A 23,327-nucleotide genomic window follows, 5' to 3' on the forward strand; every position below is an offset into this window, starting at 1 on the left:
GTGAAGCGTCAGGCTTGCATGTAAGCTAAGCTGAGTAGTGAGGAGGACTAGCAAGGCTAACTCAAATTTACTTTCCAATTTACTATCGACTACGCAGATCGACCTCGAAGGCTTCTCCTCGGCGGCAAATTCCTCGCGGGATTTCTCAAAGTGCAACAGGCTCTGGTACCACTCTGTATTTGACATCACGTCACCTAAGCAAAAGGAAGAGGAAGATGGCGTTCCAGAATCAGCAAGATCGCTGTCGGAACAAAAGTTGTTAATCAAGCGCAAAATGGAATCGAGCTACTTAGTAACTCAGTCGGTCTGTTAGCTGTCGCACCGCCTTCAGCACCGAGCAGCGAAACCTCACCTGATAGTACCTCGCCAGACAATGAAAATGTACTATCAGGAAGGGATCACAAGAATATATGTTCCACAGCTTGGTGAGCTTCAAACGCTTTTTTCATGAAAAAATTAAACGTCGGTGAAGCTACGTGCACATCAACGCGAAGGGAATCGCATTCTTGCTCGACCAAACGACGGATATTGATGACTTCATTGGCGCTGATGACAAAAACGTTGACGACCAGGTATGTGAAATGGCGGTACCGTGTGGTTTGTTAACACCAACTGCAGGTGTTCCCACATGAATCGCAGATATGCTTGCGTTCAAAAGTAATAAGCGGCGTGGTGGTAAAGCGATGCGGGAGAAGTGCTCAGTATCAAGTCCCTGGGATTACTTGGAAGACGAGGGGCCTCAGCATTTTCAGCTGCTGCAGAAGATAGCACAGATAGTTTTTGCGATTTCTGCTTCACCGGCCGCAAACGAACGGGCCTGGAGTATATTTGATCACATCCATTCAAAGCGAAGGAACAGGCTCTCGGTAGGAAAAGTCGAGATGCTAGCGTTCGGAGCGATACGGTCGACCTTGCCCGTCACCAGCCCCGTCCGGAAAGTGTAGACGCTGAAGGTTTTAATTGACACAGGTTAATGCATCTTTCTTACAGGTTTTACTGCTGTTAGCTGCCATTTAGTTTACTGCTAGCTAATAGCAATGTAGTTCTAGCTCACAAGGAAGTCTGGTATTATGTTTTGACCGCGCGACGCGGGCGCGAGTGCAACACCTCGGATATGGGTCGTTTGTGGGCTGTGGGAAATGGCTCTGCCTCCGGCTGTCACGGAGGCGACAGGCGGCAACTCTGCTGCCGGAGCTGCTTGCGCTGCAGATACAGCAGGCGACGCGTGGGCCGTGGGCGGCTCGGGCACCGCCCCTGTCATGTCGATGCCGATCTCGTCCAACACTTATCCGACAATCTCCTCCTCCTTGCCATCATCGGCGTCCATGACGTCGTCGATGGTGTCGCCCAGAATCGCCTGCGTCGTCTCCATCTTCTTGCTCTCTTTGGTCGATCACGATCTGGTTGAGCCGCGGCAGGTTCATGGTGGACGCCATAGCCTTCATGGCCGTGGTGGTGCCCTGAAGCATCGACGTCATGGCCTCGACCGACTTGGCCGTCCCCATGCGCAGCGAGACCGCCCGCAACTGCGAGCGCATGGTGCAGAACTTGATGTGTTGGCAAGGTCCATAGCCATGATCTTGCCGCTGGCGATCTGACCCTACTTGGTCATCTTCATATTCTCGATGATGTGCTTCTTCTCCTGCAGATGCAGGTTGGCGCACTCGCGGTCCAGCTCCCGCACCGCGCGGTTGAAATCGCACTTGTGCTCGCGCAGCCGCTCCTTAAGCGTCTTCTTCGTGTCAAGCGTGTTGCGCGGTGCTGGTGTCCAAAAGTGTCGGGAAGTCGTTTAAAACCGTGGTTGGATATATTAGCATCAATAGTTTAGGATCCTTTTCAATTTTGAACGGAGTTTTGGACGTTTTACACAAAACGTTTGGGCGGTTCAGAACTCATCCAAAACCATCCCTATCCAGAGCTGTTCCGGGCAAAGCGCGGCTTTGTTAGAACTTGCATGTGACCAGATCCATGTCGCGTAGGCTACGAGAATTAAACAAGTCGAGACAGGGCGTAGCATGGTTTCACCTGCTTCTTCAAAATTGTGTGACGAAATTTCAGAGCTTCTCTTCGTGATGCCTTTTACGTTTTCGCGCTGCAAAGTTGATTGCGAAGTAAGTTCATTAAGGAAGTCACTTATTGATCCTCTCCTACTCCTGCCTGCCCAGCAAGACGGGCGTGACCTGTATGGCAGCATCGCTCAGTTCCCCAGCACCAACCAACGGCACTTTATTATGCAGTGGCGCTGTTGAAGCGGCGCCCACACAGTAGTTTATACAGTGGCAACGTTGAATGAAGTCGGCGGCTGAGCTTCAACACTACCGGTAGCAGTATGGGCCGGCGAAGTACTTAGGTCAGACAAACATTCATTTCCTGTGTCGGTTGAACTGTCGCTGTCGGTGACAGCGCGTGCCGTCGGTGCCATCACCATCGCCGTCAGCGTCGCAGTCGTCTGAAACAATACTTAACTACTCCATAATGCTTCGAACTAGGGACTCCCGGTCTGACCTGGCGATGGGGTCGGCAAAATAGCACTACCTAAACACGAGATTATACCCGCATACGACCCAAATAGAGTCTACCAAGTGCACGGCGTGTTCAGAAATGCGAGACTGATTTCCATGGTTTGAATACCTGCCGGCAGCGCTGGTCAAGTAAAATTGCATAAAACATTCACAATTGGATTTAGAATATGGCTATAAATATTGCAGCGATTTTCTACTTGTAATATTGCAGAGCAATCACTTTATTGTACTGGACTGTGTTGCCAAGATGAGATTTGTAGCCCGACAGCAGTTACTGTATGGTACAGTATGTACCGTGTTGTCAATCTTTGGATTTGATACAGAGTCATCAGGTGCAATTATCGGATTATATCATACCCTGTGGGATATGATCTGTGGTGCTGAAACGTTGTACCTGTTTAATGCTTGTTACTTTGAATCGTCTGTTTGTTTCACACAATATGCTCCAATGTTGACCCATCCAATGAAATTGAAGTAAAATACTTGCTCTTTTGCGTAGCATCTTAACGGCCACAATACCTGCGACAAATGATTTATCTGTTTGCTCAAGCGATATCCGTCGCATGTTTCTCTTCTCGAGCAACCTTCAGATGGAGGATGACCAATCACATTCACTCTTGGTTGAGGATGGCTTATCATATTCACTCTTCTGTTTTTATAAACCATCCGACTCAGATCTTCTGTTCTATCGTCTTCTATACACGCAAACCCCTACATACGTACGTGCCGATCGTTGCAATGTGAATTCAAGCTAGTTAGCGTCCAAGCTCAGCACGATAAAGTAGTAACAACCAGAATTAAGGCACTAAATGGCATTTGTTATATACTGGGCAGACCCTCACAGTTCAATTCCACTCGTTGCAGATCCCACACTAAGCCTCCCCCGCTACCGCACTACCACTATGCCTGCAATTCCACCTCGGTCCCTCGCTGCCGCCCTATTAGTTCCTAACGACCAGGGCTACTACCGGTGCCGGCTGCGTTTCTCATGGCGCGAGCAGGCCACGGGAACCGGGTACATGAACCTAGTTGAGCACCTTGTTCGCTACCACCCGTCGATGTACGAGGACGAGTTCCGCGCCATTCAGCAGCGCAAGGGAAGCCTCGACGATTTTGTGAAATGCGACAACTTCACACGTTGTGTTTACGGATGGCTGCACCGGATCATCATGGAGAGCAGTGAGCTCAGCATGTCTGAGAAGGTGAAGGCACGGAAGTACACTTATCTCAAGCCAATTCGAGTCAAGGCACTGAAGTAGCACATATTTGCGATAGAAGAGCTCGTTTACGAAGATCAAGCGCTTTTTTGCCGAAAACAGTCTCGTCTTCTTGCTCGACGAGTGGACAGCGGACTGCGCTCACGTCGTTGCTGAGATTACAGTGGCCACAAAATGGCAAGTTCCTGCTGTTGTTTTCCGACTATAGAGGCCGAGTCTGATATGAGCTCAGATTTGATCATCGAACGGCTTGATGACGCGTTGAACACGTACACCATCGACGCACAGCTGTACTTCTACGTGTGCGACAACGCGTCCGTGAACGTCGCGAATTACGCGCAAGACCAAGGTCCCGATGATTGGTTGTGCCAGCCATCGGCTTAACCTCGCCGTGCAAGACATCCTGCAAGAATACGAGCCAATTATGATCAAAATACAGGCGCTGATGGCGAAGGTCACCATCAAGAACCGCCACCACCTACGCCAGCTTGATGCTCTCATGCCTGTTTTCAGGAACGCCTCGCGTAGGAGTAGTACTTTCTCAATGGCTGATCGCTTCCTCGAGATCCGCACAAAACTCAGTCAGCTAGGTGACTCGCTCGCCGACATGATCCAACAGCGAGAGAGACTGTCAAGCACAAAGCACTTTACTCACATCTCAAGGCCTTTGTGAACGTGCCATCCAAGCTGCAGACTGAGGGCGTCATGTCACTGTACCACCTCCATATGTTTTGTGACCATGTGATCGCGCACTATCCCGACATATCTACCCGTTTGGCGGCGAGCGGCATTATCCGCGGGAATTAAAATGAAAAATAAGAGCATGCATGCCATGATCAAGCGGATGGAACTCAACCTTGACTGTTTATTGGAAGCACGAAAGTTGACGACATCGGTGACTTAAGGATCGATCTCTTAAGGTACGTGGATTGCTAATATTTCTTGATCAAACGATGCGACTTAGGATTCGAACGTTCAACGATTTGTGTGTAGATAATACTATCTGACGAACAATTCGGACAAGTTTTGTTCATCGTGCGGTCCGCGCCACAACGTCCCTACTATTGGCATAGTTCCTTGTGCAGAGCCCATCTGCAAGTCCGATCTGATCTAGTCGTATTCGAGCGGTGCTCTCTCCGATTGCTACTGGTAAAAAGTGAAGGCAAAAATCCCATTTAATATTGTAATGCAATTCTGCTTTAGCTGTTACTATTGTACTAGATCCAGTTGGGGCAGTAGGGCAGTGGAAGCAACAACAAACGACCTATTTCCAGGAATTAATGAAAAGATGCGAGCAGTACAACAAGATAATCTACCTAATATTGCATGTTGCAAACAAAAATCAGTGGCTATTCCGGGCGAAGAACGGCTTTTTACTGAGCAATTGCTATTGTAATCCGATGGCGGTTATTGAAAATAGTTTATTCTTTCGATACATCGACCGACCTCCATACTAGCCTAATTAGTCATCCAGTGACGTCACTAAAATGGGAGTTTTTTCAAATCTATATTTTGTATCAAAAAGACTGGTATTGGTCGAGACCTTTCCTCCAGTATGATCGGGTTGAACTTTGAGCAGGCATTGTGTGAAAACTCGAGTTTTAGCTCAAAACGCATTCTACCACAATTTGGGAGGGCCCGGCTAATAAAGATTTGGACGATGTACATGTTGGACATTGTAGCATTCGAATACTGACGCAACGCTGTGTGCTGCATGCGATAATAGATAGTATCCACCAGAGGTCCGCCAATACAGTATGATATTGAATTGGATCCACCGGCTGCCACTAATAAAAACTGCAATTTTTAGCTAAACAATAATAAAAATTGTCGCAAATTATATTGTATTGGTACAGAAATGGCACAACTTATATCACTTTACAAAGGGATATAGCAGTTGAGATCGCAATTTTCAATAGAGTAGGCTCAATCAAATGGTGCTAGCTGGGAGTTGAACGGCGCCATCAACAGGTTCAGGAAACCCCAGGTCCCGTCACTATTAAGATTAAACTCGGTTGATCGGCGATAGAGGTGCTGGTAGTGGTGTCAAATGAGCAGCTCAAACGGGGAATGTATGGGCTGATCGCACGCACACGTGGAAATAGATATCGTTCCGGAGGCGCGTGGCTGTGTAGATGCGCCATAGAAGGATTTCACAAAAATGGCGCCATTCGTCAAAGACATCGCGGTCGTACGGGAAGATCAGCAGCTTCCACCCCAGGGAGCATCGAAAATCTGGAGCCCATGGTTCTGTCACAACACCTGGACGGGGTCACACTCGAAGAAGCAATACGTAGCAGCCTCTATAGCCCGGCAGCCAGGGCACACACAGTGTTGCGCCAGCGGTGATACTGCACTCAAGTGACCCTGGCCTATATTTCCAACGATAAGCTTCGTGGGGCAAATGACGAATGTCAATTAGCCCACCACTCCAGGAGCATGGCGTGGCGGGTTAGCAGTAGAGAAACGATTTGGAAGTGCTTGGTCTTTGAGTGTTTGACCGTACGCAGCTCTCGTCCTCCACCTCGAGTCTAATCTTGCAATCTATTCTAAACTACGCGATCGGGAAAAGATGGTTTCGTTCTTATCTGCACAGCACAGCTTCTTGAACGCTCGAAACCTACCAGACTGGAGGTTTATTGACTACACTTTCGGTATTTGCCAGTGGGGGCACTTTTTACAAATTTCTCGCCAATAATTGGGTCAATTTTATATTGTATTGAGGTCAGTGTAGGCCAGTAATAAAAAATTATATTGAAAAAACTGATTATTTATTGTATTGCAATATTTTTTTTCCGACCTCTGGTATCCACGTTCCCCAAAACACCCATACGTACACCCAGACGGTGACCGCACCGGTACCAGACGGGGTGGTTACCTGAAGGACGGTGAGGAGAAGAAGATCAGCAGGGCCAGCGTGACTGTGGGCTGCGCGTAGACGACGAACTCGACGGAGCTCGACGGGATAATGGCCTGATACGCGACCCAACGAAGAAAGACAAGTGGTTCGTCGACGGCAGCCAGAACGCCAGTGTTGAAGAGCGAGTATCAAACCTTGACCTAGTGGTACGTGCGGGAAGGGAGGGAGTTGATTATGTGGAGTGGTGTACTAACTGGCGTTAACATCTGTTTTAAATGTGAATAAATAATTACTTTTAAGACTATCATTCAACGCATTGAGTGCAAGCTTGCTCTGTGTAAGGTGCGCTTTTGACGGCACAGACTTATTGCTTGTGCCTAATACATTGAGGTCTAGCCGTTGCTATGATTTGACCAATGATTCTCTTACGTCGTAAAAGTAAGTGTTTGTCTGCTGGGGTATTGCGCCATGTGTGGCGAGGCGGATGAGCACCTTTTACCGACCAGGTGTATAGCACGTAGCCACGGGGCTGCCCTTCCGGAGAAAGACTCCTCCTTCCGGATTTCCCAATGGGGTGAGACCTCGGAAGCAGCACTGGGGGTGCTGCAAAGAACGAGGTTGGCGTGTGACCTTGTGAATCCCTGTAGGTGTCGTTTACCTTCGGTGGGACGGAATTCACCGGTTGAGTTTTTTTTTTTTTCACTATGAAGAGGCCTTGAGTGTAGAGCGCTTACGTTAGTTCAAGCAGTAAGTCTCCACGGCTGGGGGCGAAATCACAGGTAAACCTCCCTAGATAACCAAAAATACAGAGAGTTAATGTGCAAATATACAGCCGCTACTTATTCTTTTGGACCCTTGAGCTGGGGGTCCGTACACCAGTCTAGTTGAGTTTCTTCCGGATCACTGGTCAAACCCGGAAGCACCCTTTATTCACGCGCACCAGCTTCCACAAGGAGATAATTATCTCCGAGCGTAAGACTTTGAGGAAGCTCAACTCCAAAAGGAGGACAACCTTCAGTAAAACAATATATGGTCCTATCACACAGTAGTCAATCGATTGGATACAGGGGTGACTACACGCAACCTCCTAGAAACGCAGTTAATATGAAATATGGGGCCTCCAGAAGGAGAACCAACGACTGGAATATGAAATAGCATAGGTCACTTCAGGCGCGCGTCGCCCGATCACCACCTAATTTGGTCTTAGCCTTTGGGAGAGTTCCACGGCGGTAATCGCGGCACGACGCGTCTAGACGCAGGCCTCGCAGCTTAGGGCCGCCGGCAGGGTTGGTTCCTCCGGGCAGGGCTTGTTCCTCTCACTGCTTGACAGCACCACTTCGCCCCTAAGGACTCAGCAGCACTTGTGCTCTTCTTGGCAAATTGAACTCTCTGATTATATAGTCTGTTAGGCGTGTGTACCTACAATCTCTCTGGAAGCAGTCATTTTATCTTGAATTCAATATGGTCGGGCGTGGCGTAATCACGTCGCACGTCGAGCAGGTCATGGATCGGGCAGGAATCTGGTCGGTGCATAAAATATCATGGTCGGTCGTCTTGGTCGGTCGTTAGCATCTTGGCTGGACTATGCTTGAAACGTGGAAGGGCTTCTGGGTACATCTCTTGACTTTCTTGGCAGTTTTCTGAGGAGCCGCTTCGCGTCAACTGTACCTCTCATCCCAAGCTCTCATAGAGGAATTTGCCTCCGAGCTGATAGGTTGCGATGAGACCACGCGTAGCAAGGCGCCCAAACGCCGGATCGCTCAGGACGGCGGCGCGGGTGCACAGCTTGCGGAGGTCGCTTCCTTTCTTTGTCCCACATCGCGTCAACCAGTTGGGTCCCAAACCATCCATCGGAAACTTCTTTCATCGAAACACAGCCAGAACAAGATTTCCCGGCAAGCAACCAAGATCATGGTCGCCTCCCCCGCAACGCGCACCGCAAGCAGCGCCCCGGATGGGGCCGGCTCCGCCGAACCCGGCGTAGGCACTGAGTCCTCCGCCCCGAACGCAGCTCCAGCGATAAGAGCGAAGAGGAAGAGGAAGAGGAGGATGAAGCGGAGACGGAGCAGCAAGCGTCCGGCTCGACAGGGGGGTCCCCGGACTCCAGGGCCCAGGACCAAGCTTCGGGGTCCTCGCCCAGCGACAACTCGTCGACCCGGGCAAGGCAGCCGCAGGGTCCGAGCGCAGTGGTGTCCAAGAGTCTGCAAGAGCTAAGCACGGATCGAGCGAATGCTCTCCGAGCGCAAGGCCACCTTCCTTTTGGACATGGCTTCGTCACGCAAGTCCAGCGCCTTCTCCTTCCCGGCAGAGCAGCCTTCAGACGTCACAGTGCGGGTCGTCGGCGTCCCGGCGACGGATAAGCACAACGACGGCAAGACGTTTCTGCAGGATGGCTTTGGTGGTCCGGAGGCCCTAGTCCAAATGGAGAGTCTGGGAGCCTGCGAGCTAGTCCACCTGTACGACTTCTTCGAGGACAACGATGTTATCGGGGACACCACGCGAGAATCCACTGACGGAGTCCGGGCTCACGTCTCAGCTCGAGATTTTCGCCGTCAAGCGTGAGCTGGCCAGCATCCTGTCTCAATTTGACGCCAAGCAAATAGCTTACCGGACATTCGGGACGGTGTGTCTCCTCCGGAAGATGACCGCAAAGCACGACTGGATCAAGCGTCGACTCGCTGAAGATGAGGACGCCGAGGCGAACGTGGATCGTCAGGACGACGTCCTCCGACGCAAGCGCGAGCAGCAGTTCCAGACCAGCTACTGGATGGAGAAGGTGGCTGAGCTCCAGAGGGAGAAGACTGAGGCCGTGGCTCAGAGTCGCTCGGACTTCCTCCTTCTCATGGAGGAGAGGTAGAAGGACGTCAAAAGCCTCCGCGATCAAGTCCGAGATCTCAAGGCAGAGCTAGAGACGGTGCGGTCAACTCGGACAGCGTCGGGTCCACGGTCGCGTCTCCGGACAGCGCACGTAATGAAATTTCTTCAGGCCAACGCCACCGTGATGATGAACTAGCCCCGGCTTCGCGACCTTCTGGACCACTTGGGGTCTGGAACACAAGACCCTCGAGAGTGGCAGACGGTCATCACTGTTATGACCAACGACGATCTCGCGTTCCAAGCTCCACAATTCGTCCCGATGGATCCACCTGCAGACGATGGCGACGAAGAGAACAATGAAAGCGGTCCTCCGGGCTCAGTCGTCGACTTGTCTCAAGACTCGTCGTCGAAAACGTCCGGGTCCAAGCGCACGCGCTCCGGCAAGCAGAAGTCCTCGTCCAAGTCATCCAAGTAAGGCAAGAAGCCAGTCAGGACGTCGGTCAAGACTTTCCGACAGACTGTATCTAGACTTCGGACACCAGCTGTCGCTCGGAAGAGTCTCCCATACCGCTGACTTCGGTTCAAGCTCGGGCCCATCTGGCGGACGACCCAGTAGTCTGGAAGAAACTGCGCTCGGACGTCCAGCTCCTGATGATGGACGTCCTGGAGTATCCGGACGCGTTGGACTTGGCAGGACAGGACAAGTGTCTCCACACGAGGTTGCACCCTTACGACCTCGTCGTCATGCTACTGTCAATGATGTATTGTCATCGACTGGATGCTACACCGTGGACCAAGTATATTCCGCATCGGTACTTGACTGTCGCCTCGACATCTCTGGAAATCCTGGTCAAGAGTGGAGGACACCTTCCGGAATGGAATCCACTTCCAAGCCTCCACCGAGACGAAGCCGAGCTAGAGATTCTGGAGCTCAAAGAGGACGAAGACAAAGACGAGGAATACGACCCACAGTAGGATCCAGACGACGGTGGCGACGACAAGAATGACGATGAGGACAACGATTCTGGAAATGACAACCCACTAAGCATTGCCAAGCGAACTTCCAAGCGTCGGCGCCTTAGCACTTCTTCTGCGGAGCCAAGAACACCCAAGAAATCCAAGTCCAAGAAGTCCAAGAAGCCGCGGTCTGAAGTCCAGTTAGGAAGCGAGTCGGAATCTCACGCGGAAATCAAGTCGAAGTCCAAGGACAGCTCTGAGGTCAGACCCCAGTCGAAGTCCAAGTGTTCCAAGCTCGTAATTCCGGGGTTCCGACGGATCTCGCTGCCAAGGGCCCAGACAACCTGACGGTGGATGAGGACCGGCTTATTGAAACGCGAGGTCCAAACATGAACTCCTAGATGTACTTCGGAGTTCGCATGAAGCCAGGTGACCCCACCGCGCACGCTCCACAGCAGATACCCGGGTTTCCAGATTTCATTCCGAACCGCCACGACCTGGACCTCCTGAAAGCGCGGTGCAAGTCTGACGCGCTTCGTGACTTCTTGGGGACGCGTCCCTTTGGACAAGATGATGAAATTGCGCCGTGCGGAGTTCTACTTCCACCGTCGGGCAAGTATGGGCGACCGCGCAGTCAAGCTCATCGAGGACTGGGTCGACTTGATGGTCGACAATGCAGAAGCGGTCTGGCACGCACTCCTCTGGATCGTGTTGGACCGGGACTCCAGCTCCAACTACATCCGAAGAATTTGTGCCAGACGGATCAAGAATCACGAGAGCCTCAAGAAGCGCGTCGCTACGAAGGAGCGGCAGATGGCCGAGATTGTTCCTGTTTCTGTCTGGGATGAGCCCGGCATCTGGAAATTCCACAAGCACGTCTGCTACTGGATCCGGATGAGTCAAGACCACACCAAGTCCGGCACCAACCTGCGTTACTCCGTGAAGGAGCAGATTGAACTTCTGGATGCCCGTGATCCGGCCCGCGTGCGGTGGACTCTCTGCGCTTCGGACGATGAGCGCATTGCCCACCTTCCGGAAGCTGTCCGCCGCTGGTTGATTCCGGATGGGCAGCGCGATTCGATTGAAGACTAGTTTCTGGGCCAAGTCACTTTCGTAGCGCCTGCACATCTCATTCATTTTCATTCTGAATACAATCTCCTTAATCATTTCGTCCCGACTTCTTGTCATTTCAATCACATATGCCTGCTTTCTCCAGACCCAAAAGTCCTAACACTCTTAACTCCAAAATCCACTGTCAGAACACTTCATCAAATTCACAAGCGTAAAATTCCAAATCACCATGTTAACGTCCACGTCACAATTCCACAAGTTCAGAACACTTTCCGTCGAGAGGTATACCCACACAGCCGCTCCATCTGGACACTAGGCTCGGGGATAATCGTACCCAGCCTGCATCGTATGAAACCGGGCTCGTGCGCGTGCACCTTGGTTGAACTCGTACAGAAGCGCTCCACAACTGAGTTGCGACACAGGTAACCATTCTAGATTCTCATACCCTTTCCACTTGACTAGGTATTCCCGCGTACGTCTGGACGTTCGTGTGCTATTGGACCACCTGAGATCCAAGATCCTCTCGACTTCGTACTCGTCACGCTCAGAGTCAGGTTCCCAGCAGTCTTCAGGAAGCAGGGCAGCGTCAAAATCACCGTCTTCAGACACTTCGGCCTCTGTGGTTGGACGTTTCGGGAAGGGGCACGGGGCTTGAGTCGGCTCACATGGGCCCAGGCGTTAACCCGGTATCCAGTGTCATCGATCTTGAGTTTGACACGAAAATCATCGTGCATTTCCTCTATCCGGAAGGGGCCATGCTACCAAGTTTCCGACTGAGGCCAGGTTGAACCTTTGGGATGTATAACCAAACCAGGTCTCCCTTCTCGAATCCGGACTTCAGTCTCTCGGACAACTTTCTCCACGTCTGTGTCTGGGCTTCCGAACGCTGACGCTTCACCTTCTTCTGCAAGTCCTCAGCACATGTTTTCGCATAACTGTACTGTCGCTGAATCTTCCGACGCCACTCGTGAGCTGTTCTCTCCGGAACGCTGGAAGGTTTCGGACCCAGCATACGTCCCTTGAGCGTCCCAGCCGTGCACCAGGTAGAATGGTGTGTCCAGACGCGTGGCACTGAAAAAGGTGTTCAGAGAAAACATGAGCCTCTCTGCATGGTCATCCCAGTCACTCTGGTCGGCCTCGGCGATATAAGCTCGAATACTCCGAACAACGGTCTGGACAGATCTCTTCTACTGGTCATTGGCTTGCGGGCCATACGCGAGAGTAGCGCGCTGCTTCCTCTCCAGAAGTTCTCGAAACCGCGTGAAGACCTCGCTCATGAAGCGGGGGTACTGATCATGTCTGACCATGGAGCTCGCCCCGAATCTCCGGAATACGCACTTTTCGTAGACTTCGGCCACGTCTTGAGCAGTGGTAGACCTCATGGGCTTACACGTCACGAATCCAGAAAAGACATCTTGGAACAGCAATAGGACAGTGTTCTCGCGTTCGGATTCCGGCATGTGAGTCACAAAATCCATCGAGACAACTTCAAACGGGCGTCTGGGCTCGATAATCCCGGGCGACGGACCTTCGTTGGGAGGCCGTCCCTTGCCACTTGCACAGTCGACACACTCCTTCACGCAGCATTCAACGTCAGCCTACTTCCCCGGCCAGTAGAACTCCTAACGGTGCTTCTCGCAAGTCCGGGTGATGCCTTGGTGACCGCCTTGAAAGTCTTTATGTGCGTAATGTAGCATGTCCGGGCGTAAGGACTCCGGGACCTCCGATCTCGGTTCGTCTGCAAGTCACAAGGACGGTCCCGGGTCGAGCGAGCCAGGCGATAAAGGACGTCCCGCGCATCTAGTGCAAACAAGTCTGCCACCTTGGCGATCTTGCGTAGTCTCCTCGGCGAAAACCTCTCGGCGTCCCCTATCAGGAACGACTTGATCTCAGACAGATAAGGGTCCTGATCCTGGTGAGTCCTGATGCGTCTGTATCGTTCGGCCTGATATTCTAAAGGGGTCATGGATCTTCTAGACTCGCCGTCATGCGAAGAGGTGCCACCGTCGACTTCCGGGTTCAGACGCTTTCCGTCCCTGGCTCTTGACCTCGTCAGCACAGCGATGACTTTCGCCGCGCGAGCGTGGCGCGGACTGTGCCACCTCCGCTGCTTCCTTCGTCTGGGTGGATGTGTCCGGATGCTAAGCTTGGTCTCCGTCCAGGTGAACGACCTTTGGCTTCATCAACTTCTCTGCAATATTCGACACTCGCTCCAAGTGAACCAGCTCTTCTGAATCCTGAACGGTCCAGGACTCACCGAGAGCTAGCGTCTTCGGCGTCAGGTAGTCAGCAGCTTGGTTGTACTCTCGCTTGACGTGAACCAAACGTAGTGACCGAAACTTGTCCTTTTGGACTTCGCACTCTGCCAAATGCTTCTGAAGATTGGGCTGGTGACAGTTGATGAGATCTTGGAGCTGTTTAATGACGATCCGAGAATCTCCCACAACGACTATGTCTTCCACCTGACGACTGAGTACCATCTGGATCCCTTTGAAGAAGCTGTGGTATTCCGAGTCGTTGACAGTCACATCTTCCGGAGCAAAGACTCGGGCTTCTAGGACCTTCCACCCCGGGAGTTCCCAGAGAATACACCCGCAACTTCATGCCGGGTCGACGTCTTGGCCGCTCCGTCGAAACTCAGGACGATGCATTGGTATGTTTCGTCAAGCATCTCCACGCTGAGCACTGGCGGCCTCTGAACGCGTCCCTTGGCCGGTATTAGCGATTCCGCTGCCTCGTCGAGATATTCACGAGGAGTGATTCCTTCCCCCAGGATGGCAGCCAAACCGTCTTCATCTTTCTGGACTTTCCGGACGGTAATTTCCCAATGTGAGAGCATGACGCCCCACGGGACACAGCGTCCGTCCACAGTCTTCGACAGGAGTATCCACTTGAAAGCGAAGTGCCAAGTGTAGCCTTCTAGTCTACAGCCTTCGAGGAGTGTCCGGAACACTTGAAGAACTCTGAGAACCGCTATTACTTCCTTCTCCGCAATATGATACCGGAGCTCAGCATCATTCCGAACGCAACCGGTAAACCGCACCGGTTGGATCTTTCCGTCATACTCTTGGCCCAAGACTGCGCAAGCAGCCCAGCGATTAGCGTGAGGAATGTCACAAACGGTTTCGAGCGATCCGGATGACGCAGCAGCGGGTCGACACAATCTTCTTCTTGAGGATCTCGAACGCGGCCTTGGACCGGGTGAGGTCTCGTCCGGAGTGTACTTGGTCATCCGAAAGCTCATACAGGACTGCAGCCACTACTGGGAAGTCTTCAATGAATTTGTGACAGTAGTTTAGACTTCCAAGGAAAGACTGCACCCCTTTCAGAGTCTTCGAGAACGGCAACTCCCTTAGCTATCTTTGGAACAGCTCGAATCCCTTCCGCACTGATCTCGTGCGACAGCTACGGGATCGACAGTTTCCGAACTCACTCTTTGGAAGACCAACCGAGATGTTCCAGTAGCGTAGGCGGAATAAGAGAGCATTCCGATCCTCACAAAGCTGATCCCAGGTGTCTGCTCCATGTGCGATGTCGTCGATATACGAACTTCGCCCTAAGACTGAACCCGTGTTGGCCGGGGCTGTGATGCTCCTCTGGAATACTGTCACAGTGTCAGTGCAGCTGCACCTCAGAGTCTAAGATGACTCAATTTCGCTTGACGCCGAGGGTTCACGCGCTGGTAACTTCCAAGGCAGTTGCCGCGCCCCTCCTCAACCTTACTTCCGTCGCGTTTAGCCCTTGCCGCTGGGGACAGCCTGTCACAAAGTGGCCACACTCGTGACAGTTGTAGCACTGGTTAGAGCGCTCCACAGCACCTGGCAAGTTGCTGCTAGATTCACCTCGTGGGGCCAGTTTCCTGCAGCCCTGAGGACGGCGACGTGGCTTGCGCCTGTGCTCGACGATCACCGCTATCCACTTCTGCGTCTTCTGGGCCTTGCATCTGTCTGACCATTTGCTATGCTTGTCATCATCTTGACGATGCCCTGTAGCTTGAGAATCTGTATTGCCGGGTGATTGTCTGTATCTCCTCCGCCATGTACCCAAGATGGTCCGCAAGGCGCTGCAACAGGATGGCCGCAGGAATGCCAGGGGCCTAAGAATGACTTGAGCTCGCCCGTGTGGTTGTAGTACGCCAGCCAGATATAAGTATGCATCGCACCGCGAGCATTTAACTCTACTACAACACATCCGGAAAGACATTCCACCACATTTATCGGACGCTGTGTTGTGTCATATTAACTAAAAAAATATATGGATAGAGAGAAAAGTAGTGATAACACTAATTGAGATCTGATTGGATGAATGCTACATGCAACCGAGGGGCAGTCAAAGGATAGAAGCCAGCTATTGCTGGGATAAGCTCAAGGATGTGATGGAAGCAAGGCGATATGCCGCTCACTTTCGGAACTGACAGTATCTACACAATAACGTTTTCTTACGCGACATTTCAAGTACGACGAAGACGATGGCAGCTGACTCAAAGTCGAGCTGCGGGCTAGAGATGTTCCGAGGAAATCCTATACCATGTGGAAAAATAAGTTGCTCGCTCATGTGAACCTACTGGATCAAGAGTACCAACTCATGCAGCTGGAAAAGGTCCAGACGCAGGCAAGGTGCTAATGTCTGGCGGACTTCGTATAGAGCAATCCTGAGGAGCCACCATCACCAAGTAAAGACACGCCTGAAAAAGATGCGCTTGCCATGAGGTAGAAACTCATGCACTGTAATCGGGGTCGAATTGATCTAACCAGGGCTTGGCCTAAGCTGGTCAAAATCAGTGGCTTGACGCAAAAACGCTGTTTCCGCAACTGAAGAAGGACCGGAACGAAATTAACCGAAAGACAGGCAAGTTGATTGGGCAAGACATGGTACCAGAACCGTGACTGCATTTTGAAGTATTGTCCCAAAAGCCGAGCGAGTTTTGGGCCTGATCGTTCACGATGAAATGGAAGAATTTCCTGTAGATCATGCCGAAGGCCCGCTCAGGCACATATTCGGAGACAAGTCCAAGTTAGTAAGAAGAATAACTTGATAGATAAGACGCAGAACATCCTCATCCACAACGTCAAGGTCAAGCAAGCACAAAAGCGCAAAGCAGACAGTGGTTCGAACGGCAAAAACTGTTTCTATTCCTTTGAAGAATTCAAGTATGGATGTCCAGTGATGACTCGGGACAGGGACCCCGACAGAGACGAGAGTCTACTGTTCCGGCATCAAGACTGCTCCAGGTGCAAACACGAACGCTCGCAAGGCTGTTAACACGATCCAAGCGGTGGTTAAGGACGGCGAGACGCGCAACAACGCAGAAGGTAAGACGTAACTTGGAGAGGGTTGATCGTGAAGACGACGTGGCAAGTGAAGATCGCGCATGTGACGGGTCTGATGACGTCCCGATGAGCTAAGATGCCCCGATGTCGCCAGCTGATCTAGACAGGATTGAGGCCGAGGTATGGAGGAAATATACGCCTTATTTAAGGATGTTAAAATGGGTTAACCTGGCAAATGACTTATGGGTCGTTGATACAGGGGCTGGTCATGCTGTAACACCTGACAAGACCTGGTTCAAAGGACAGCCGCTGCCAAGGCAAGGACACCAGTTCACGTATCGGAACAGATCGACTTTAAAAAGTTCACTAGCTGGAAAAGTGCAATTAAGTGTCCTAAACGCAGGTTATCAACCGCAACGAGTAGCTCTTAATGAAGTTGCATATGGCATGCAGTGCAGTAGTAACCTAGTTCGTGCATACTATGTAGCCAAGCAGGGATACAGACACCTATAGTCAAAAACAGGTGAATAAATCTACTTGATTGACAAGCACCTCAAACTGCCGTTTGCAGCTGTAGCAATTGGCGAGGTATACTACTTGCCAAGTACTAAAGTAAAAAAGAAAAGTATGTATACCACAAAACCCCTAAAACATGAACGCCTAGTTAAGGAATCGCACCTTCGACTAGGGCATGTTGGTAAAGACAGACTGATCAGAATAATTAGAAGTCTAAGTAAAAACGAGACTGCAAATCTAAGCTACACACAGTTAAAACACGTGCAGTTCTTTTGTAAGACTTGCGCTGAGATGAAGCACCGTCGCATGACATGGTAGACTCAAAGCTAGGGTGCCTCTTCACACCTTGGACATGGACACTACATGAAGGTAGAAAGCAAATGACCTGTATGCGTCTTTGGATATCGGTATGCACTAGCTGTGGTCGATGACGCTACTGTATATAAGTGGTGATTTGAAGTAAAAAGCCTGAAAGAAGATCCAGGAAAAGGTAACGTAACAAAGATACGAACATACGGAGGTACAGAATATGTTAACAATTCTATTTGAGAGTTATGCGCCAATGAAGGCATCCTTTTTGCGTAGTCAAATGTTGAATGTCAGGAAGGTAATAGGAGCGCTGATTCACCAGACCACTAGGGGTGGTGTTCGGTGTCTACTACAAGGAGCTCGAATGTCAGCTAAGTAGTGGCCGTAAGCCCTCTTATAAACGGTTGAGGTGGCAAATGGACTTCTCATGCAACGACTGGGGATGAAGAGTCTCTATGAAATGCTTCAAGGGAAGAAACATAATGGTTTAGAGTTGCAGCTCTGGGGCTTGCTTTGCGTACATTCCAAAATCAAAGCGAAAGGACAAAGGACAAGCCGAGTGGGTGATCAGTTGAGTGTAAATGTTTGGGGAATAGCCCCAAAATACAAACGATACCGACTTTTAGAAGTTCGAGCAACAAATATCTCATTTCGCGAGATGTTAAATTTAGTTCGGTAGTGGTGGATGCAATGGTAGAAAGACCCTTCCCAAAAGAAAAGGATTCTATAAGTAAGGATGAGATCGACGAGATCACAGAACTAGGAAAACCGACTTAAATGCTCATGTCAATGTGAAGTTGAAATGAACAGATCAGAGTCCATTTCCTACCGACATTACCAGCAGTGTGAGTCGACGAAGGGACGATGCGCCGATCCACACGACAATGATCCGATTGTGTCCGTAAGTCACGGGATTGAACGCAGTTGCAGCTACCCGGACGCGTATACCCATTCCCAGATCGATTAAAGAAGCTTGGTCGGGACCACATGCGCAGCGGTGGGAGGCGGCCATTAATACCGAATACGAAGCACTTTTAAAGAATCACACATGGACAGTAGTTCAGTTACCGTCTGGGAGGAGAGAACTTGGTTGCCATGGGTTATCCGACGTGAATTATCACGCTGGTGGCAGTGTGGATAAGTTTGAGGCAAGGTAAGTGGTTCGGGGCCATATACAGACATAAGGGATTGACTCCAAAGAGGTAATTTCTCCTGTGGCTCGTGATCAGTCGCTACGCCTGCTACTAGCCCTGGCAACCATACTGGGATTGCATTTACATAAGATGGACGTGTCCACTGCCTTTTTTGAATAGGCTACTGCACGAAAGCATTTACGTGCGGCAACCACTTGGGTTCAGACACGGGTCCTCTAATCAAGTACGCAAGATAGGAGAAAGGTATCTATGGGCTGCAACTAGCTCACAAACAAAGCCGCCTCTCAGCATCCCCCCCCCCCTCCTGCCAACTGCAATGCCACGCTCGTGGGAGTCGTCTCCACACCTATCGAGCAGCTGCCAATGCAGAGCTCAACGTCTCCCAGGTGGTCCCCGCGGAGCGGTCACCGAATTTGAATGCTACGACCGCCCCGAAGGCGTCGGCGTTCACGTACGACAAGGCTATGGTCGCCCCAGTGACTAGCATACATGTGTCGTCTTCATGATCTGGCACGGGTAATTTCGCGCACGATGTTGTACCGCCATTGCGACGGCGATATCTCAACGAACGCGACGTGGTAGCTCTGATGCTGCCGTCACATGGGATGTCGCGACTACGAAGGGAGCGTGCGTGCGGGCAGCTTCTTCGCGAAGTTGAAGGGACCTTTCACGAAGTGATTGCGCCCCTGCTCTTTTGGTGCTGTGACCTACCGGCAGGAGATGCATACCAGTGGTTGGCCATATCAGATGTTGAGGCAATTGTACAGATTTTGCCGTGACACTGCACGAATGAAATGCTGACGTGCCGCATTCTGGTACGCTTACAGTACTTCGTGTTGTATTGATCTTTGCTTACTGTTTAGTGTAGTGTCTGTAGATTGGGGGCTCGGACCACGTCGTCGGAATCGACAAAACAAGCTCGAAGAAGAAGTCGAAGTATGGTCGAGGCCTTCAGCATCCAGATAACTGTTGTATTTTGTGGGTGTGGACCGGACCACCAACCTGTGGTATTGCATCATCACGGATGCGGACCGCAAGAAGGTGATGCTGCCCTTATCCTGCGGAAGCCCGTGAAGGTGAAGATCACCATCATCAGCGATGCCTTCGCCTCCTACGTGAGCGGGAAAGGCGAACACACACGCTAGAAAACAGCCGCTTCCTACGCTGCACACAGTTTAGCCACCGCTGGGTAACAATGGCCAGGGCGTGAGGGCCCCGTGACTGGGCCCTCACGAACCACATTGAGGGTGCTTGGTAAGGGCACACCAAGTGACATCTGAAGAAGAGGAGGGGCGCCTGTAAGTAACTGCTGGCGGGGTATCTGGACGAGTTCCTATGTAAGACCTGGTGCTATACGGGAGAACGTGCGGGTCTGTGGTGATGGCCATCTGTTGCCACTAGCGTAATCTCCTTCCTCGGCGAACATCTGAGAAATATAATATATAAAGTTATAACTTGTAACGAAATTACGTAGACAATCGAATGCCACCAACCTACTGATTTAGTATTCGTCAGAACGATCTCTGAAGACTCATTGTGCGTGTTACATCATACCTCTTTGGCTTATCAGCTTGTTTATTGGCATTTTATTGTTAGCTTATTTCAGTTCTTCACGTTCGTACAGAACGGTACGACCCATCCTGCCCTGGCTTGGTGTACTTAACTTAACTTAACTTAACCATATCAGTACGTTGTGACGAAGAGTCGGAGTGTGGTACTTTTCGCAGAGCTATGCAATATCAGAATTTATAGAATATTGCTTGTTCGCTGAGGAATCAGATTGCTGTACCAGGAGCAGTAATGCAACAATAAAATGTTGCGAGGCCGTTTCCCAAAAGTTCTCCAGCCATCTCCAATGTTATCCGGTTGTTTCGTCCGATGTGATACCTCCAGTGATTTCTGGAAGTACGTCTGCTGGTTGTTCCTAAAGTGGCCTAACACCTCCAAACATGAGCGGCGAGATGGAAGGAGAATAGCCCGAGTGATTTGGGTCCAAATGGTTCACGTTTCCGGTTGAGCCTGCCATGTCCAAGAACCACGCCAGACCTCGTTGATGAACATGTGAATGACGCTGCTGAAGCTGCTCACAGGCAGTTTCAGCAGCGTCATTCACATGTTCGTCTTGGTGACGTACTGGTGCAAATGGAGGACTGAGCCGAAGCCGAGTGTCGCTGTACTAGCCCCGTGCCGAAGCTCGTTCCAAATGCTGAAATCACCTTCCGGCTTGATGATTTGGATTGACTCCGTATGGATCGCTTCGGGATTGCCCGATGCACCCAGTATGGAGAAGAATCCGGTCGGGGAGCCACTCTATGACGTTCCCGATTTCATGTATACTCAAGCCCATATATTAACGACCGACCAAGCCGACCAGCCAGGATCTGTTATGCACGAGGATTTGCCCGATGTGCTGCACAGCTCCGGATGTCCAAGCTGATGCGCCCCCGGCCCATAGCGAGACCAAGATAAAAGCGTACCCTGCAAGTGAACGACTAGCGTAGATATTGTCAAGCATTAACTCAACAGAGAGTTCGTTTTGGCTTGTGAGCGGCAAGTGGTTCAGCACGCCGTAGGAATCGCTTCGGGCCCAGACTCCTACGCTTTCGAATAAGACCACCTCGGGAACGCGTACCACCCGTTGCTACGGCTCTCCACCAAACTCAAGATCTAATAGGCGGGGTCGCGCGCCAAGGGCTGATCCGACCATTTCATATTCCAGTTGGATATCGTCCCAAAACGCTTTTGCATTCATATTAACGTGGGGGCTTTGGAGGTTGTTAGTAGTCACCCCTTGAACTTAGTGATAGACTGCTGTGAATTTGGATTGTATCTGTTCTGGAGCGATTGGCTTCCGTACCGAAACTAGTTTTGGGTTCGGAAGTGGCGCGAAATTACTAATTTGGATAAGCCGGTGAATTTGGGACTGACCAGGGTTCCAAACGAGGCTCGTGGACTGGACCGAAAACCCACCGGGCAAGGGTCCAAAATATTAATGGCGACTGCATATTCGTATATAACTCTCTGTCCGTTTTGTATTAATTGGTGTTTAGGACGGCTTTACTGGTAGTCTAACTCTTCCCAGTTGTACTGGCTCCGTTTGGACAGGGGCGTGCGTAGTTTGTATATTTGAATCTGATTGATATTTGTATAGGCAACTCACCTGTTGGAATCCAACCGTTCGAAGACAAACGAATATATAATGGTCACACACCAACTCCAATTGGGGTACTTGTATACCAATTGGAGACTGACCCCCAGGATCGAATTTTCTTTTGGTTCCCCCTGGGCGTTGCGACTATAAACCCTGGACGATCAAGGCGTTCACACGCCTCGCCTCAAAACGTTGCTGAGCAAAATTTCACATTTTCGTTTTGTCCAAAACTTGCCTTAAAGTTAGGGGGATTCTTAGATAGTACCCAGGTCGGAGCCTAACTTATAGATTCACGAGATAATATGTGTGTTACTACTGCTCGAGCGCCACGGCGCCCGTCCTGTGCACACGGAATTCGCCCTCGCAGCCGCGAGCCGTCTTGACCAGGTGGTGCTGCTCGTCTGTGATCACCTTGTAGTCGTCGCGCAGAGACATGTGGATCTTGAACATGAACTTACCCGGTTCAGCGTACTGGCGAGCACGGATGTGGTCACCATGGGCTAGTTCCCTGTCATCATGTGGCACGCGCGGCGCGGGTCGCTCTCGGTGGGCCTCCGCGCTTGCGACTGCACTGAGCCACTGAGCTCTTCACATGGGTCAGGACCACAGGGCCCTTCACGCAACACCAGCGCGATGGCAAGCATGCGCAAAGACAAGTTCTATAAGAGCGTCGTGCTCGTCGAGGACATCACGGACGCTATGCTGGACAAGGTGCTGGGCTCAGCGCGAGACGCCTTGCAGCTTCAACTCACGGAACGTTCAGGTCGACTCGGTAGGCACACATGCGCTGCATTCGGTTATTTACCAATTTTACTACTACCACTGCTGCTACTACTGTGTCGCTGTAGGTGATAACCTTTTCGACCATCACTGAGTTCGTGCGCCGCAGTATGGGGGAGGAGTACGGCCGCGCCTGGAAATGCGTCATGGGCTCGTCCTTCGATGTCTACGTGACGCACGCGATCAAGATCTACGTGTACTTCGGCATGACCTCCGGTTTTGCTTGCTCGCCTGGAGAAGGTAGCTGGCCTTCCGCGCTGCCGAGTGCTCAGTTCTACTTACAAGTAGCTCCCTCTACTAAATGAACTAAACAGATATGTTACGAGTTAGCGTGTGAAGAACAGATATTCGGTGGAGGTAGGTAGTGTGTTGAATATCTACGCTCTACTCTCTTTCCTATCATTTTGTTATCCCGTTTTTAGTCCTATTTGTTACAGTTTTGACATGCATGAATGTAGGTGGTGGAGTCGACGCACTCCACTTGATCAAGCAAAACACAATGGCGGAGTGTGAAGAGGTGCCCCTAGCGTAATTGTTTGTGTTGTCGTTCTTCAGATCCAATGGTGCGTCCTGTTGGCTTTCGGCGGCGACAGCATCTAAGCGGCAAACATAATCCCAGCATCTCTGTCGAAAGTTTCAGTTGGTACACACAGCACCGCGGTATCTACAACAGTATGGGTTGGTGCAAGTGTATTTTCCCCTG

At 51.0% G+C, this 23,327-nt stretch overlaps 3 protein-coding genes across 3 annotated transcripts; 1 reads left to right on the top strand and 2 right to left on the bottom strand.

Moving 5' to 3' along the window:
- Positions 1–1,313: 1,313 nt before the first annotated feature.
- IUM83_01269 (Charged multivesicular body protein 2a) lies at positions 1,314–1,538 on the bottom strand (the record flags this gene model as incomplete). Its single annotated transcript, XM_067925111.1, has 1 exon — positions 1,314–1,538. The coding sequence occupies one exon, from the start codon at positions 1,536–1,538 to the stop codon at positions 1,314–1,316; it is 225 nt and encodes a 74-aa protein (XP_067797143.1).
- Positions 1,539–1,600: 62 nt separating this feature from the next.
- IUM83_01270 (Charged multivesicular body protein 2a) lies at positions 1,601–22,294 on the bottom strand (the record flags this gene model as incomplete). The annotated part of the gene is made up of 2 exons (XM_067925112.1): positions 1,601–1,761; positions 22,195–22,294. 2 exons carry the CDS (start codon positions 22,292–22,294, stop codon positions 1,601–1,603), a joined length of 261 nt encoding a protein of 86 aa, XP_067797485.1.
- A 183-nt stretch (positions 22,295–22,477) lies between these two features.
- Positions 22,478–22,929, top strand: IUM83_01271 (putative dynein light chain type 1; the record flags this gene model as incomplete). Its single annotated transcript, XM_067925113.1, has 2 exons — positions 22,478–22,555; positions 22,693–22,929. 2 exons carry the CDS (start codon positions 22,478–22,480, stop codon positions 22,927–22,929), a joined length of 315 nt encoding a protein of 104 aa, XP_067797486.1.
- Positions 22,930–23,327: the final 398 nt, after the last annotated feature.

This window comes from Phytophthora cinnamomi (genome assembly GCF_018691715.1).
Source record: "Phytophthora cinnamomi strain GKB4 chromosome Unknown Contig14, whole genome shotgun sequence".
Classification (NCBI taxonomy): Eukaryota; Oomycota; class Peronosporomycetes; order Peronosporales; family Peronosporaceae; genus Phytophthora; species Phytophthora cinnamomi.